Source organism: Salvelinus namaycush, unplaced genomic scaffold (genome assembly GCF_016432855.1).
Source record: "Salvelinus namaycush isolate Seneca unplaced genomic scaffold, SaNama_1.0 Scaffold331, whole genome shotgun sequence".
NCBI lineage: Eukaryota > Metazoa > Chordata > Actinopteri > Salmoniformes > Salmonidae > Salvelinus > Salvelinus namaycush.
Genome location: NW_024060242.1, coordinates 154,263 through 172,278, shown reverse-complemented (window position 1 = coordinate 172,278; position 18,016 = coordinate 154,263). Strand labels below are relative to the sequence as shown.

The 18,016-nt window shown below is 38.9% G+C and overlaps 1 protein-coding gene across 1 annotated transcript in view; it reads right to left on the bottom strand.

Annotated features, from left to right (window-relative positions):
• The window catches only part of napab (N-ethylmaleimide-sensitive factor attachment protein, alpha b), a 28,085-nt gene extending 11,102 nt beyond the window's left edge, over positions 1-16,983 (bottom strand). Inside the window, exons 1-2 of the mRNA XM_038985414.1 lie at positions 16,797-16,983; positions 13,081-13,160 (exon numbers count right to left, since the gene is read on the bottom strand). Of these exons, the coding sequence (XP_038841342.1) occupies positions 13,081-13,160; positions 16,797-16,894 (178 nt within the window). The 5' untranslated portion in view covers positions 16,895-16,983. The remainder of the gene's footprint in view (positions 1-13,080; positions 13,161-16,796) is intronic.
• Between the last annotated feature and the right edge of the window lie 1,033 nt (positions 16,984-18,016).

Below are 18,016 nucleotides of genomic sequence, written 5' to 3'. Positions count from 1 at the left end.
TCTTACATTTTTTAGCCAAAGATTTTTTAGACTATACATTTGTTACTGAATTAAGAACTTGGTTTACTAAGATTTCTACAAAGTCTAAATTACTTTTAACCATTTCAAACAAGTTCTTTGTCAACAATGAATTTGGCTCTTCTTACTTTTCCTTTATACCCCACAAACAACATTTGAAGTTATAAATACCACTGCAAAAGTCCTATCAAAGTTAAGAGTTAAGAGTCTGTTTTCCAGAGTATCATTAGCAGTGCACTGCTTAAGTCAGTCTAGCCAAGCATGGCCAATATGGCGCTTACCGGCTGTCTTTCACAGTTTTGTGGAGGGCTTGGACTTGCACAGTCACCTTGATCACAAAGATGAAGTTTCCTTGGTCTTGTGGTGTTATAAATGCTCCTTTCACTGCGGTCTAAAGACAACAGCAGAGCCAGGTGCTGGCACGCCCAGATTGCCTGGAAGATTTGTTCCACCTGGTTCACCACCGATTGAAGGAGGAGGAGTTTCACCACTGAGGAGCTCCCAGGCAGTTTGTCAGCACAATCACAATACAGCCATATTAGCCTACTATCACAACCAACTATCACAATACAGCCATATTAGCCTACTATCACAACCAACTATCACAATACAGCCATACTATCCTACTATCACAATACAGCCATACTATCCTACTATCACAATACAAACATATTATCCTACTATCACAACCAACTATCACAATACAGCCATACTATCCTACTATCACAATACAGCCATACTATCCTACTATCACAATACAGCCATATTAGCCTACTATCACAACCAACTATCACAATACAGCCATACTATCCTACTATCACAATACAGCCATACTATCCTACTATCACAACCAACTATCACAATACAGCCATACTATCCTACTATCACAATACAGCCATATTATCCTACTATCACAATACAGCCATATTATCCTACTATCACAATACAGCCATATTATCCTACTATCACAATACAGCCATATTATCCTACTATCACAACCAACTATCACAATACAGCCATATTATCCTACTATCACAATACAGCCATATTATCCTACTATCACAACCAACTATCACAATACAGCCATATTATCCTACTATCACAATACAGCCATATTATCCTACTATCACAATACAGCCATATTATCCTACTATCACAATACAGCCATATTATCCTACTATCACAATACAGTCATATTATCCTACTATCACAATACAGTCATATTATCCTACTATCACAATACAGCCATATTATCCAACTATCACAATACAGCCATATTATCCTACTATCACAATACAGCCATATTATCCTACCATCATAATACAGCCATACTATCCTACTATCACAACCAACTATCACAATACAGCCATATTATCCTACTATCACAATACAGCCATATTATCCTACTATCACAAAACAATCATATTATCCAACTATCACAATACAGCCATACTATCCTACTATCACAATACAGCCATACTATCCTACTATCACAACCAACTATCACAATACAGCCATACTATCCTACTATCACAATACAGCCATATTATCCTACTATCACAATACAGTCATATTATCCTACTATCACAATACAGTCATATTATCCTACTATCACAATACAGCCATATTATCCTACTATCACAATACAGCCATATTATCCTACTATCACAACCAACTATCACAATACAGCCATATTATCCTACTATCACAATACAGCCATATTATCCTACTATCACAACCAACTATCACAATACAGCCATATTATCCTACTATCACAATACAGCCATATTATCCTACTATCACAATACAGCCATATTATCCTACTATCACAATACAGCCATATTATCCTACTATCACAATACAGTCATATTATCCTACTATCACAATACAGTCATATTATCCTACTATCACAATACAGCCATATTATCCAACTATCACAATACAGCCATATTATCCTACTATCACAATACAGCCATATTATCCTACCATCATAATACAGCCATACTATCCTACTATCACAACCAACTATCACAATACAGCCATATTATCCTACTATCACAATACAGCCATATTATCCTACTATCACAAAACAATCATATTATCCAACTATCACAATACAGCCATACTATCCTACTATCACAATACAGCCATATTATCCTACTATCACAATACAGTCATATTATCCAACTATCAAAATACAGCCATACTATCCTACTATCACAATACAGCCATACTATCCTACTATCACAATACAGCCATATTATCCAACTATCACAACCAACTATCACAATACAGTCATATTATCCAACTATCACAATACAGCCATATTATCCTACTATCACAATACAGCCATATTATCCTACTATTACAATACAGCCATATTATCCTACTATCACAATACAGCCATACTATCCTACTATCACAATACAGCCATACTATCCTACTATCACAATACAGCCATATTATCCAACTATCACAACCAACTATCACAATACAGTCATATTATCCAACTATCACAATACAGCCATATTATCCTACTATCACAATACAGCCATATTATCCTACTATTACAATACAGCCATATTATCCTACTATCACAATACAGCCATACTATCCTACTATCACAATACAGCCATATTATCCTACTATGACAATACAGCCATACTATCCTACTATCACAAAACAATCATATTATCCAACTATCACAATACAGCCATACTATCCAACTATCACAATACAGCCATATTATCCAACTATCACAATACAGCCATATTATCCAACTATCACAATACAGCCATATTATCCAACTATCACAATACAGCCATACTATCCAACTATCACAATACAGCCATACTATCCTACTATCACAATACAGCCATACTATCCTACTATCACAATACAGCCATACTATCCTACTATCACAAAACAATCATATTATCCTACTATCACAAAACAATCATATTATCCAACTATCACAATACAATCATATTATCCAACTATCACAATACAGCCATATTATCCAACTATCACAATACAGCCATATTATCCAACTATCACAATACAGCCATATTATCCAACTATCACAATACAGCCATATTATCCAACTATCACAATACAGCCATACTATCCAACTATCACAATACAGCCATACTATCCAACTATCACAATACAGCCATACTATCCAACTATCACAATACAGCCATACTATCCTACTATCACAATACAGCCATACTATCCTACTATCACAATACAGCCATACTATCCTACTATCACAATACAGTCATATTATCCAACTATCACAATACAGCCATATTATCCAACTATCACAACCAACTATCACAATACAGTCATATTATCCAACTATCACAATACAGCCATATTATCCTACTATCACAATACAGCCATATTATCCTACTATTACAATACAGCCATATTATCCTACTATTACAATACAGCCATATTATCCTACTATCACAATACAGCCATATTATCCTACTATCACAATACAGCCATATTATCCAACTATCACAACCAACTATCACAAAACAGCCATTTAATCCTACTATCACAACCAACTATCACAATACAGCCATACTATCCTACTATCACAATACAGCCATATTAGCCTACTATCACAACCAACTATCACAAAACAGCCATTTTATCCTACTATCACAACCAACTATCACAATACAGCCATACTATCCTACTATCACAATACAGCCATACTATCCTACTATCACAATACAGCCATACTATCCTACTATCACAATCAACTATCACAATACAGCCATACTATCCTACTATCACAATACAGCCATATTATCCTACTATCACAATCAACTATCACAATACAGCCATACTATCCTACTATCACAATACAGCCATACTATCCTACTATCACAACCAACTATCACAATACAGCCATACTATCCTACTATCACAACCACCTATCACAATACAGCCATATTATCCAACTATCACAACCAACTATCACAATACAGCCATACTATCCTACTATCACAACCAACTATCACAATACAGCCATACTATCCTACTATCACAATACAGCCATATTAGCCTACTATCACAACCAACTATCACAATACAGCCATATTATCCTACTATCACAACCAACTATCACAATACAGCCATACTATCCTACTATCACAATACAGCCATACTATCCTACTATCACAATACAGCCATATTAGCCTACTATCACAACCAACTATCACAATACAGCCATACTATCCTACTATCACAATACAGCCATATTAGCCTACTATCACAATACAGCCATATTATCCAACTATCACAATACAGCCATATTATCCAACTATCACAATACAGCCATATTATCCAACTATCACAATACAGCCATATTATCCAACTATCACAATACAGCCATACTATCCAACTATCACAATACAGCCATACTATCCTACTATCACAATACAGCCATACTATCCTACTATCACAATACAGCCATACTATCCAACTATCACAATACAGCCATATTATCCAACTATCACAATACAGCCATATTATCCAACTATCACAATACAGCCATATTATCCAACTATCACAATACAGCCATATTATCCAACTATCACAATACAGCCATACTATCCAACTATCACAATACAGCCATACTATCCAACTATCACAATACAGCCATACTATCCAACTATCACAATACAGCCATACTATCCAACTATCACAATACAGCCATACTATCCTACTATCACAATACAGCCATACTATCCTACTATCACAATACAGCCATACTATCCTACTATCACAATACAGTCATACTATCCTACTATCACAATACAGTCATATTATCCAACTATCACAATACAGCCATATTATCCAACTATCACAACCAACTATCACAATACAGTCATATTATCCAACTATCACAATACAGCCATATTATCCTACTATCACAATACAGCCATATTATCCTACTATTACAATACAGCCATATTATCCTACTATTACAATACAGCCATATTATCCTACTATCACAATACAGCCATATTATCCTACTATCACAATACAGCCATATTATCCAACTATCACAACCAACTATCACAAAACAGCCATTTAATCCTACTATCACAACCAACTATCACAATACAGCCATACTATCCTACTATCACAATACAGCCATATTAGCCTACTATCACAACCAACTATCACAAAACAGCCATTTTATCCTACTATCACAACCAACTATCACAATACAGCCATACTATCCTACTATCACAATACAGCCATACTATCCTACTATCACAATACAGCCATACTATCCTACTATCACAACCAACTATCACAATACAGCCATACTATCCTACTATCACAACCACCTATCACAATACAGCCATATTATCCAACTATCACAACCAACTATCACAATACAGCCATACTATCCTACTATCACAATCAACTATCACAATACAGCCATACTATCCTACTATCACAATACAGCCATATTATCCTACTATCACAATCAACTATCACAATACAGCCATACTATCCTACTATCACAATACAGCCATACTATCCTACTATCACAACCAACTATCACAATACAGCCATACTATCCTACTATCACAACCACCTATCACAATACAGCCATATTATCCAACTATCACAACCAACTATCACAATACAGCCATACTATCCTACTATCACAACCAACTATCACAATACAGCCATACTATCCTACTATCACAATACAGCCATATTAGCCTACTATCACAACCAACTATCACAATACAGCCATATTATCCTACTATCACAACCAACTATCACAATACAGCCATACTATCCTACTATCACAATACAGCCATACTATCCTACTATCACAATACAGCCATATTAGCCTACTATCACAACCAACTATCACAATACAGCCATACTATCCTACTATCACAATACAGCCATATTAGCCTACTATCACAACCAACTATCACAATACAGCCATACTATCCTACTATCACAACCAACTATCACAATGCAGCCATATTATCCAACTATCACAACCAACTATCACAATACAGCCATATTATCCTACTATCACAACCAACTATCACAATACAGCCATACTATCCTACTATCACAATACAGCCATATTAGCCTACTATCACAACCAACTATCACAATACAGCCATACTATCCTACTATCACAATACAGCCATATTAGCCTACTATCACAACCAACTATCACAATACAGCCATATTATCCGACTATCACAACCAACTATCACAATACAGCCATACTATCCTACTATCACTGTCAAGTTTTGACCTCTTTCTTGTGCAATTCCCCACTTGAAAAGGACAGTCCCTCCACATGAAGATTTTAACTGGATTTCACTCAATAAACAGCCATGGAATCAGTTGTTTGTCTTTTATTTACCATTCTTTGGTTGGCAGTAAACAGGTGAAAAACCTCAAAAAAGAGATGACAAATACAAGCTATTATTTGAGTTGACAGCCTAATTAAATACACAAAATTATCCACATTCACCTCAGATAAACACATTTCTGCCATTATAAAATACAAGGTTTCCACTTTTAAGCAAATGTTTCCCAAAATAGAAACCCACCATTTTTAATCAAATGAGCAGAATCAGTATTTTTTTATCTAAATTTGCATTTTAGCCAAATACATTCAAAATATTTTTAGTAGTAAAAAATTACATTTATTTTCTAATCAATAGTTTTAAGCAGACAAATCTTACATTTTTTAGCCAAAGATTTTTTAGACTATACATTTGTTACTGAATTAAGAACTTGGTTTACTAAGATTTCTACAAAGTCTAAATTACTTTTAACCATTTCAAACAAGTTCTTTGTCAACAATGAATTTGGCTCTTCTTACTTTTCCTTTATACCCCACAAACAACATTTGAAGTTATAAATACCACTGCAAAAGTCCTATCAAAGTTAAGAGTTAAGAGTCTGTGTTTTCCAGAGTATCATTAGCAGTGCACTGCTTAAGTCAGTCTAGCCAAGCATGGCCAATATGGCGCTTACCGGCTGTCTTTCACAGTTTTGTGGAGGGCTTGGACTTGCACAGTCACCTTGATCACAAAGATGAAGTTTCCTTGGTCTTGTGGTGTTATAAATGCTCCTTTCACTGCGGTCTAAAGACAACAGCAGAGCCAGGTGCTGGCACGCCCAGATTGCCTGGAAGATTTGTTCCACCTGGTTCACCACTGATTGAAGGAGGAGGAGTTTCACCACTGAGGAGCTCCCAGGCAGTTTGTCAGCACAATCACAATACAGCCATATTAGCCTACTATCACAACCAACTATCACAATACAGCCATATTAGCCTACTATCACAACCAACTATCACAATACAGCCATACTATCCTACTATCACAATACAGCCATACTATCCTACTATCACAATACAAACATATTATCCTACTATCACAACCAACTATCACAATACAGCCATACTATCCTACTATCACAATACAGCCATACTATCCTACTATCACAATACAGCCATATTAGCCTACTATCACAACCAACTATCACAATACAGCCATACTATCCTACTATCACAATACAGCCATACTATCCTACTATCACAACCAACTATCACAATACAGCCATACTATCCTACTATCACAATACAGCCATACTATCCTACTATCACAATACAGCCATACTATCCTACTATCACAACCAACTATCACAATACAGCCATACTATCCTACTATCACAATACAGCCATATTAGCCTACTATCACAACCAACTATCACAATACAGCCATACTATCCTACTATCACAATACAGCCATACTATATTACTATCACAATACAGCCATATTATCCTACTATCACAACCAACTATCACAATACAGCCATACTATCCTACTATCACAATACAGCCATACTATCCTACTATCACAACCAACTATCACAATGCAGCCATATTATCCAACTATCACAACCAACTATCACAATACAGCCATATTAGCCTACTATCACAACCAACTATCACAATACAGCCATATTATCCGACTATCACAACCAACTATCACAATACAGCCATACTATCCTACTATCACAATACAGCCATATTAGCCTACTATCACAACCAACTATCACAATACAGCCATACTATCCTACTATCGCAACCAACTATCACAACCAACTATCACAATACAGCCATATTATCCAACTATCACAACCAACTATCACAATACAGCCATACTATCCTACTATCACAATACAGCCATATTAGCCTACTATCACAACCAACTATCACAATACAGCCATACTATCCTACTATCACAATACAGCCATATTATCCTACTATCACAACCAACTATCACAATACAGCCATATTATCCTACTATCACAACCAACTATCACAATACAGCCATACTATCCTACTATCACAATACAGCCATATTAGCCTACTATCACAACACAGCCATATTATCCTACTATCACAACCAACTATCACAATACAGCCATACTATCCTACTATCACAACCAACTATCACAATACAGCCATACTATCCTACTATCACAATACAGCCATACTATCCTACTATCACAATACAGCCATATTATCCTACTATCACAACCAACTATCACAATACAGCCATACTATCCTACTATCACAACCAACTATCACAATACAGCCATATTATCCAACTATCACAACCAACTATCACAATACAGCCATATTATCCAACTATCACAACCAACTATCACAATACAGCCATATTATCCAACTATCACAACCAACTATCACAATACAGCCATATTATCCTACTATCACAATACAGCCATATTATCCTACTATCACAATACAGCCATATTATCCAACCATATTATCCTACTGTCACAATACAGCCATATTATCCTACTATCACAATACAGCCATACTATCCTACTATCACAACCAACTATCACAATACAGCCATATTATCCAACTATCACAACCAACTATCACAATACAGCCATATTATCCAACTATCACAACCAACTATCACAATACAGCCATATTATCCTACTATCACAATACAGCCATATTATCCTACTATCACAATACAGCCATATTATCCAACCATATTATCCTACTATCACAATACAGCCATATTATCCTACTATCACAATACAGCCATACTATCCTACTATCACAACCAACTATCACAATACAGCCATATTATCCAACTATCACAACCAACTATCACAATACAGCCATATTATCCTACTATCACAATACAGCCATATTATCCTACTATCACAATACAGCCATATTATCCAACTATCACAACCAACTATCACAATACAGCCATATTATCCTACTATCACAATACAGACAAAGTGCATTCGGAAAGTATTCAGACCCCTTGACTTTTTCCCCCACATTTTGTTACGTTAGAGCCTTATAAAATGAATTAAAACAAAAAATTACTCATCAGTCTACACACAATAATGACAAAGTGAAAACAGGTTTAGAAATGTATTACAAATAAAAAACAAAAATACCTTATTTACATAAGTATTCAGACCCTTTTCCTATGAGAATCAAAATTGAGCTCAGGTGCATCTTGTTTCCTTGAGATGTTTCTACAGCTTGATTGGAGTCCACCTGTGGTAAATTGATTGGACATGATTTAGAAAGGCACACACCTGTCTATATAAGGTCCCTCAGTTGACAGTGCATGTCAGAGCAAAAACCAAGCCATGAGGTCGAAGGAATTGTCCGTAAAGCTCCAAGACAGGATTGCATTGAGGCACGGATCTGGGGAAGGGTACCAAAACATTTCTACTGCATTCAAGAACACAATGGCCTCCATCATTCTTAAAATGGAAGAAGTTTGGAACCACCAAGACTCTTCCTAGAACTGGCCGCCTGGCCAAACTGAGCAATTAGGGGAGAAGGGCATTGGTCAGGGAGGTGACCAAGAACCCGATGGTCAATCTGACAGAGCTCCAGAGTTCCTCTGTGGAGATAGGAGAACCTTCCAGAAGGACAACCATCTCTGCAGCACGCCACCAATCAGGCCTATATGGTAGAGTGGCCAGACGGAAGCCACTCCTCAGTAAAAGGCACATGACAAGCCCACTTGGAGTTTGCCAAAAGGCACCTAAAGGACTCGGACCATGACAAACAAGATTCTCTGGTCTGGTGAAACCAAGATTGAACTATTTGGCCTGAATGCCAAGCATCATGTCTGGAGGAAACCTGGTGCCATCCCTACGGTGAAGCATGGTGGTGGCAGCATCATGTTGTGGGGATGTTTTTCCAAAAGGTAGGGACTGGGAGACTAGTCAGGATCGAGGCAAAGATGAACAGAGCACACAGCAAAGACAACGCAAGCGTGGCTTTGGGACAAGTCTCTGAATGTCTTTGAGTGGCCCAGCCAGAGCCCGGACTTGAACCCGATCGAACATCTCTGGAGAGACCTGAAAATAGCTGTGCAGCGACGCTCCCCATCCAACCTGACAGAGATTGAGAGGATCTGCAGAGAAGAATGGGAGAAACTCCCCAAATACAGGTGTGCCAAGCTTGTAGTGTCATACCCAAGAAGACTCCATGCTGTAATCGCTGCCAAAGGTGCTTCAACAAAGTACTGAGTAAAGGGTCTAAATACTTAAGTAAAAATGGTTGCATGTAGATTGAGAAGAAAAAAATATTCAATAAATTGTAGAATAAGGCTGTAACGTAACAAAAATTTGGGAAAAGTCAAGGGGTCTGAATACTTTGAATGAACTATATCCACTATCACAACGCAGCCATATCCCCCCCATCGCAGCCATATCCCCCATCACAACGCAGCCATATCCCCCATCACAACGCTGCCATATCCCCCATCACAACGCAGCCATATCCACGATCACAACGCAGCCATATCCACGATCACAACGCAGCCATATCCACGATCACAACGCAGCCATATCCACGATCACAACGCAGCCATATCCACGATCACAACGCAGCCATATCCACGATCACAACGCAGCCATATCCACGATCACAACGCAGCCATATCCACGATCACAACGCAGCCATATCCACGATCACAACGCAGCCATATCCACGATCACAACGCTGCCATATCCACGATCACGACGCTGCCATATCCACGATCACGACGCAGCCATATCCACGATCACAACGCAGCCATATCCACGATCACAACGCAGCCATATCCACGATCACAACGCAGCCATATCCACGATCACAACGCAGCCATATCCACGATCACAACGCAGCCATATCCACGATCACAACGCTGCCATATCCACGATCACAACGCAGCCATATCCACGATCACAACGCAGCCATATCCACGATCACAACGCAGCCATATCCACGATCACAACGCAGCCATATCCACGATCACAACGCAGCCATATCCACGATCACAACGCTGCCATATCCACGATCACAACGCTGCCATATCCACGATCACAACGCTGCCATATCCACGATCACAACGCTGCCATATCCACGATCACAACGCTGCCATATCCCCCATCACAACGCTGCCATATCCACGATCACAACGCTGCCATATCCCCCATCACAACGCTGCCATATCCACGATCACAACGCTGCCATACCACTTGAAGATCCTTCTTTGGCACCAAATCGACGTTGTCGTTAAAACTAGCAGCGCTCGTGTTTCTCCGACCCACATTCTGCCTACGATGGAGCTACGGCGAGGTGACGCCCTTTCTCTCCTCACCAGCATCTAACGGCACGGTCTTATCTGAATTCAAATGGTGCAGCCCAAGAAGCAGTTCATTTTAAAGTTTAGAAGAAGTGACTGCTAAAACACTAACTCCTTTTCGTATAAACTGGTAGCATAGCATAGCTAGCATAAATAAAATTGGGTGGTAGTAGCCAGTCGTTTTTTAACTGCAATGCAGTTGATTGGTGACGATGACATCCATACAAGGGTTATATTCTGATTTTTACCTCAACATAGTGTAAAACACAGAGACAATAACCTAAATAGAGGCTATGAGGAGATTCAGAATCTTTCCAACAAGTGTTTCATTCCCATTGTTTTGGTCGAGTTCCATTGGCCTCATTACCGGATCTATATGGATAAAAAGCAATGTTATCACCAAACCGATTCTATATGGATGTAGTCTATCACAGTGCCATCCGTTTAGTCACCAAAGCCCCATATTCTACCCACCACTGCGACCTGTATGCTCTCGTTGGCTGGCCCTCACTACATATTCGTCGCCAAACCCACTGGCTTCAGGTCATCGATGAGTCCTTGCTAGGTAAAGCCCCGCCTTATCTCAGCTCACTGGTCACAATAGCAGCATCACCCGTAGCACGCACTCCAGCAGGTATATCTCACTGGTCACCATAGCAGCACCACCCGCTACAGGTGGAAACCCCACCCCCTTCAGCCTGCCAGAAAGGCTACAAAAGTGTTCTCCCCACACCAGTTCTATATGGTTACAAGACAGTGTTCTCCCCACACCAGTTCTATATGGTTACAAGACAGTGTTCTCCCCACACCAGTTCTATATGGTTACAAGACAGTGTTCTCCCCACACCAGTTCTATATGGTTACAAGACAGTGTTCTCCCCACACCAGTTCTATATGGTTACAAGACAGTGTTCTCCCCACACCAGTTCTATATGGTTACAAGACAGTGTTCTCCCCACACCAGTTCTATATGGTTACAAGACAGTGTTCTCCCCACACCAGTTCTATATGGTTACAAGACAGTGTTCTCCTCACACCAGTTCTATATGGTTACAAGACAGTGTTCTCCTCACACCAGTTCTATATGGTTACAAGACAGTGTTCTCCCCACACCAGTTCTATATGGTTACAAGACAGTGTTCTCCCCACACCAGTTCTATATGGTTACAAGACAGTGTTCTCCTCACACCAGTTCTATATGGTTACAAGACAGTGTTCTCCTCACACCAGTTCTATATGGTTACAAGACAGTGTTCTCCCCACACCAGTTCTATATGGTTACAAGACAGTGTTCTCCCCACACCAGTTCTATATGGTTACAAGACAGTGTTCTCACCACACCAGTTCTTCGCCATCTTGTACATGTTGGCAGCCCTGGCGTACATATCACAGGCCTCCTCCATCTTGGATGAGCCTCTGCATCAACAGAAGAAGAGTAGCAGTGAGCCAGAGGCACTAAACAGGTGGTATCAGGACTAGCAACACAGTGTAGGCTTTGTTTAAAATATTGTCAAGTATATCACAGACTGTATTGGCAAAAAACTACTGTCAGAATAGCAGTTCAAATGTGTGCATGAGATGAGACAACAACTAGACCTATTAACTAAACAACCCAAGGTATGATTGAGAAATATTATGAGTAAGCAATCATTGTTGATGTTTCAAAATAAAGTGTGAAGACAAAAAGGTCTTCAGTAGTGGATTGGGGAACAGAATGTAACAACCAGAGCCTAACAGACACCATCATGTTTAAATCAACTGATGATGGACAGGCTGTGAGGTCATTTCACAATAGCAGACTATTATGCTGACTGCACAATCGCAGACAATTTTTCCCCCTCCAAAATAAGAGTCCACCTGCAAAGACCTAACTTTGGGAATATCACATATTTTTGCATTCTAGCACTGGGGGGGGGGGGTAGTAATTTTATGCATTTTGTTTTGAATATTGTATTATTCATACCAGGATTTATTTGAAAGTTTACACAAATACTGGTATGCTGAAAGCTAATTGTGTAGGACAGGCTATACTGAAAAGAAATATACTTTAAAAAAAAAAGTTTTTATTACTCAATAGAGTCTGCATAACTTAAATGGGTCTCTTGTGCTGGGCAACTGGTTTAATACAGAGTACTGATGATTCCTTACTTCACCCACTGCAATGCAATACAGGGTACATGAGATACTTACTGGCTTGTAGAGAGAACATTTCTACCCGTCTCAGCTAAAGTGGGTGGGAAATACTCAGCAGGGTCTCTACTAAGCAAATAGGGGTTGTTTTTGGAGGGGGGTGGGACTGTCACCCAGCAGCACGTTGTACTCCACACCCTCCATAGCTCCCAATGTAATAGACAGTACATGGGATACATATTGGCTTGTAGAGAGGGAACTTTTCTACCTGTCTCAGCTAAAGTGAGGTGGGGAATACTCAGTACGGTCTCTACTAACCAAGTATGGATCATTTTGGAGAGGGACTGTGTCGCACGGCCTGCTGCTGGCTTTTCACTCCACCCTCTCCGTACCCCCTCCATAACCCCCCCTAATGCAATACACTGTACATTGGATAGCCATCATATTGGCTTGTAGAGCGAGAACCTTTAGTTCCCAGGGCACATTTGGCGTAACCTCTTTGCTGTCACAAAACAAACAATGTAATTCCTGACTGTCAAAAAAAAAGAAACATAGGTGACATTAACACACTATTCCTTAAGGATGTGATTTCAAAAGATCATTCATAGGTTATAATCCTCTTTAGTATGTGGAGATGGAAGTTTTGGTTGTCTTCGGAATTAGACCTTTAGACCCAGATGAGTCGTTCTTTGAGCATTTGTCAGTGCACATATTACTTTGGTCTTTCTGAACATAGTACTGTTCCACAGTTTCTCCTGATACGATTATATCTGTACGTAGTACTGTTCCACCATTTCTTCTGGTATTATACCAGACAGAAAGACTTGTTCAGAAGTTATTGGACCGTTTCTAAGGTAAAGCCCAGACTTGATTTTGATACATGATATAGTAGAGCTCGTTATAATACTACAGAATTCTTAGATGTGTTTGTTATATATGCAGGATAGATTCAAGCTCTTAGGTAAACAGCTCTCTGCTGTCCTGTATCTACTGTATCTTCACAAGTAATATATGGAACAAGGATTACATTAAAAGCTTGACAACTGAAAGTTATTAGCAGTATTACATGTTTTACAAATCTACTTCTTGCAGTGAAATTAATTATTTGACACCTCTTTCTCAAATATGACTTGTTTCAACTATTCGTTGTTTTTTTACCCTGGCTATACATGGCTTTCTTGCACTGACTGTAATTTGGGGAGCATAAACTGTCAATGTGGAGGAGAACCTTGGATAATAAATGTGCAGGTAGCATTTCCTTCACAAAATAATTTATAATGTCACACACGTCGCTGTGTTGAAGAAATGTCTCTGTAGTCGGCCCTGTTTTCACAGCATCCAACTGTGAAATGACTTTTCTCAATTGCTGATTTGGACTCATAGGGTTTTCGTTAAGTGATCTTTTTGTGACATTCTTTGAAAGTGGATATTTTCTTCAGAAATGTCAAAACAGCAAAGGCTTGACCCTCAAGATGATTGATGGAATAGTTACATGTTGGAATAACATCAATACCGGAACTCATTACATTATTCATTAAACTATATAACTCCTGCTGGGTCCTCAATGTTTGTAGATTCTATAGAGAGGACGGTTATCAGCCGTAATAATTAAAAGAGTCAAATATAAAGACGGGTCCACTGGTGTTCTTTCTTGCTGTTCATCCCTGAATGACAGACTCCTGACCTCTATCAGTAGGTCAACCTCTCACTGCCAACTGCTGGAAGATCTTCAAAGTGAGATGGGGATACAGGGTTTCACATTACAAAATGGTGACTTTTGATTTAATCGGAGAAACAGAAAGTTCTAGAATATCTAGAGTGCTGGTCCAAATGGTTGTTCTACTGCTGCACATTTACCGCTTGTCACTTTGTAATAACTTGCTTTTAAAAGAACGTCAAGCCTTTTATGTTTGACGTTTCTAAAAGGACAAGTAATAATCACTTGTATTTTCTCACAAATTACAATTTGTAGAGATGGGCTGTGATCCATGAATCAATCCAAGACCCAAGTCCAAGAGGCCAACCTTTGAATTAATTGTGACCAAGCTGGGTTTAAGAAAGTTGTTGGAAGGCTATGCATAATTGGGGTGATATAAACCTATAGCAACATGATTTTACGAGGATACTAGCTCAACAATTTTCTTTGTGGGTCAGGCCATGCAATTGTCCTGATGCATTTTTTGGGCACATGTCAAGGCTTGCCTTGTGAACAGGTATGGATCATCATCATTAGGTTAATCTAGGTTAACAGGTATGCCAGTCCATCATTGTGTCTTTGTTGACATCTCTCTACAAGGCAATATGAGGGTTATCCCATGTACTGTCTATTACAGTGTTTTGCATTAGGAACTATGGAGGTCGTGGAGAACAAAGTGCTGCTGGGTGACAGTCCACCTTCAAAAGTAACCCTATTTGGTTAGTAGAGACCCTGCTGAGTATTTCCCACCCACTTCAGCTGAGACAAGTAGAAACGTGACGTCACCGTTTGTACTGCTGGCAGAATACCAGTAAACAAGGGGCCATAGAATAAAATAGAAAAATACGTTTGCTTTACTTTACTCTCATGTGTTACCAGCCAATATAGAAATACAACTTAGTCCAAGTCAAAAAATACCTCAACTAATTTCAACAGTTTTTGGGTACTTTTTTTTGGTTGTCCAACAGGCTAAAGTTAGCTAGCTAAATTACTTTGTTGACTTGTTTGCTAGCTAAGCTAACTGCTGTTAGCTGGATGATGAAATTGCACTAACGTTAGTAGACCAATACTAGATAACTTTTTTTTTCTTCGACAATAAACGTTAAATTGTAGTTGGTAACTAATAGCTAACAGTAAGATAATTAGCAAACAGTACCTAACGTTACTCACTGTACTATTTGCGATTATTAGCTAAACTACCGGGGCTAGCTAGCCGGAATGCTCACCCAAACAACGCCCCAAAAAACGACTGAGACGATTTCAGTTTCTTTTCAGCCTCAGCAATCAGAGCCGAGGCTTCCTTCTCTTTTCCAGAGTTGTCCATGTTTGTAACAACTAGGTATACTTTAGAAATTTAGTAAAGCAGCAGCTGTCTTTTTCTTCTTCGTCTTCTTCTTCTGTGGATTTTTTTTTAATGGCAGTTGGCAACCAACTTTAAGGTGCATTACCGCCACCAACTGGACTAGAGTGTAGACCAGAGACAGGAAAGGTCTAACTCCGAACCAATATTCTTGTCTCGCTAAGGAAACGAAATACATAATTAAATACGACATCCCCTGGTGATTTCCCCAGCAGTTCACTTAATCCTGGCTGTTAAACCCCATTTCTCCTCAAATCTAATAACAATCGCTCCCTTTCCCTCACATATTTCTGGCACTGAAGTAGAACGTGTTCCACTGTCTCCATCTCTTCCTGACAATGATCACACCTCCCAGTCGGATGTTTCCCCACAAATTTAACTGTACTATTGAGCTTTGTGTGTCCCAGTTTCAGCCTTGTGATTACACTTTCCTTCCTTCTCTCTCGGCTTGATGACCTCCCTGCCACCACCTTTTCCTGAATCTTATACAAGTGTCTTTCTTTTGCCTCCCTGTTCCACAACTCTTGCAGTTTGTTTTTAACCACTAACCCAATGATGATCCATACCTGTTAACATAGTTTAACCCAATGATGATCCATACCTGTTAACATAGTTTAACCCAATGATGATCCATACCTGTTAACATAGTTTAACCTAATGATGATCCATACCTGTTAACAGCCTAGATTAACCTAATGATGGCTCATACCATGGTGGCAGGTAGCCTAGTGGTAAGAGTGTTGGACTAGTAACCAAAAGGTTGCAAGATTGAATCCCCGAGCTGAAAAGGTAAAAATCTGTCATTCTGGCCCTGAACAAGGCAGTTAACCCACTGTTCCTAGGCTGTCATTGAAAATAAGAACTTGTTCTTAACTGACTTGCCTAGATAAATAAAGGTGAAATTATTATTTCTTTAAAAAAAATACCTCTTAACAACCTAGATTAACCAAATCGTCATAGTGATGGAGAACCTCTACACATTAAAATCAGCGCAAGGCCAGCCTTGATATGTGCCAAAAATGCATCAGGTCAATCGCTTGGCCTGACAAAAACATATATCAAAAACAAATCATGTTGCTATAGGTT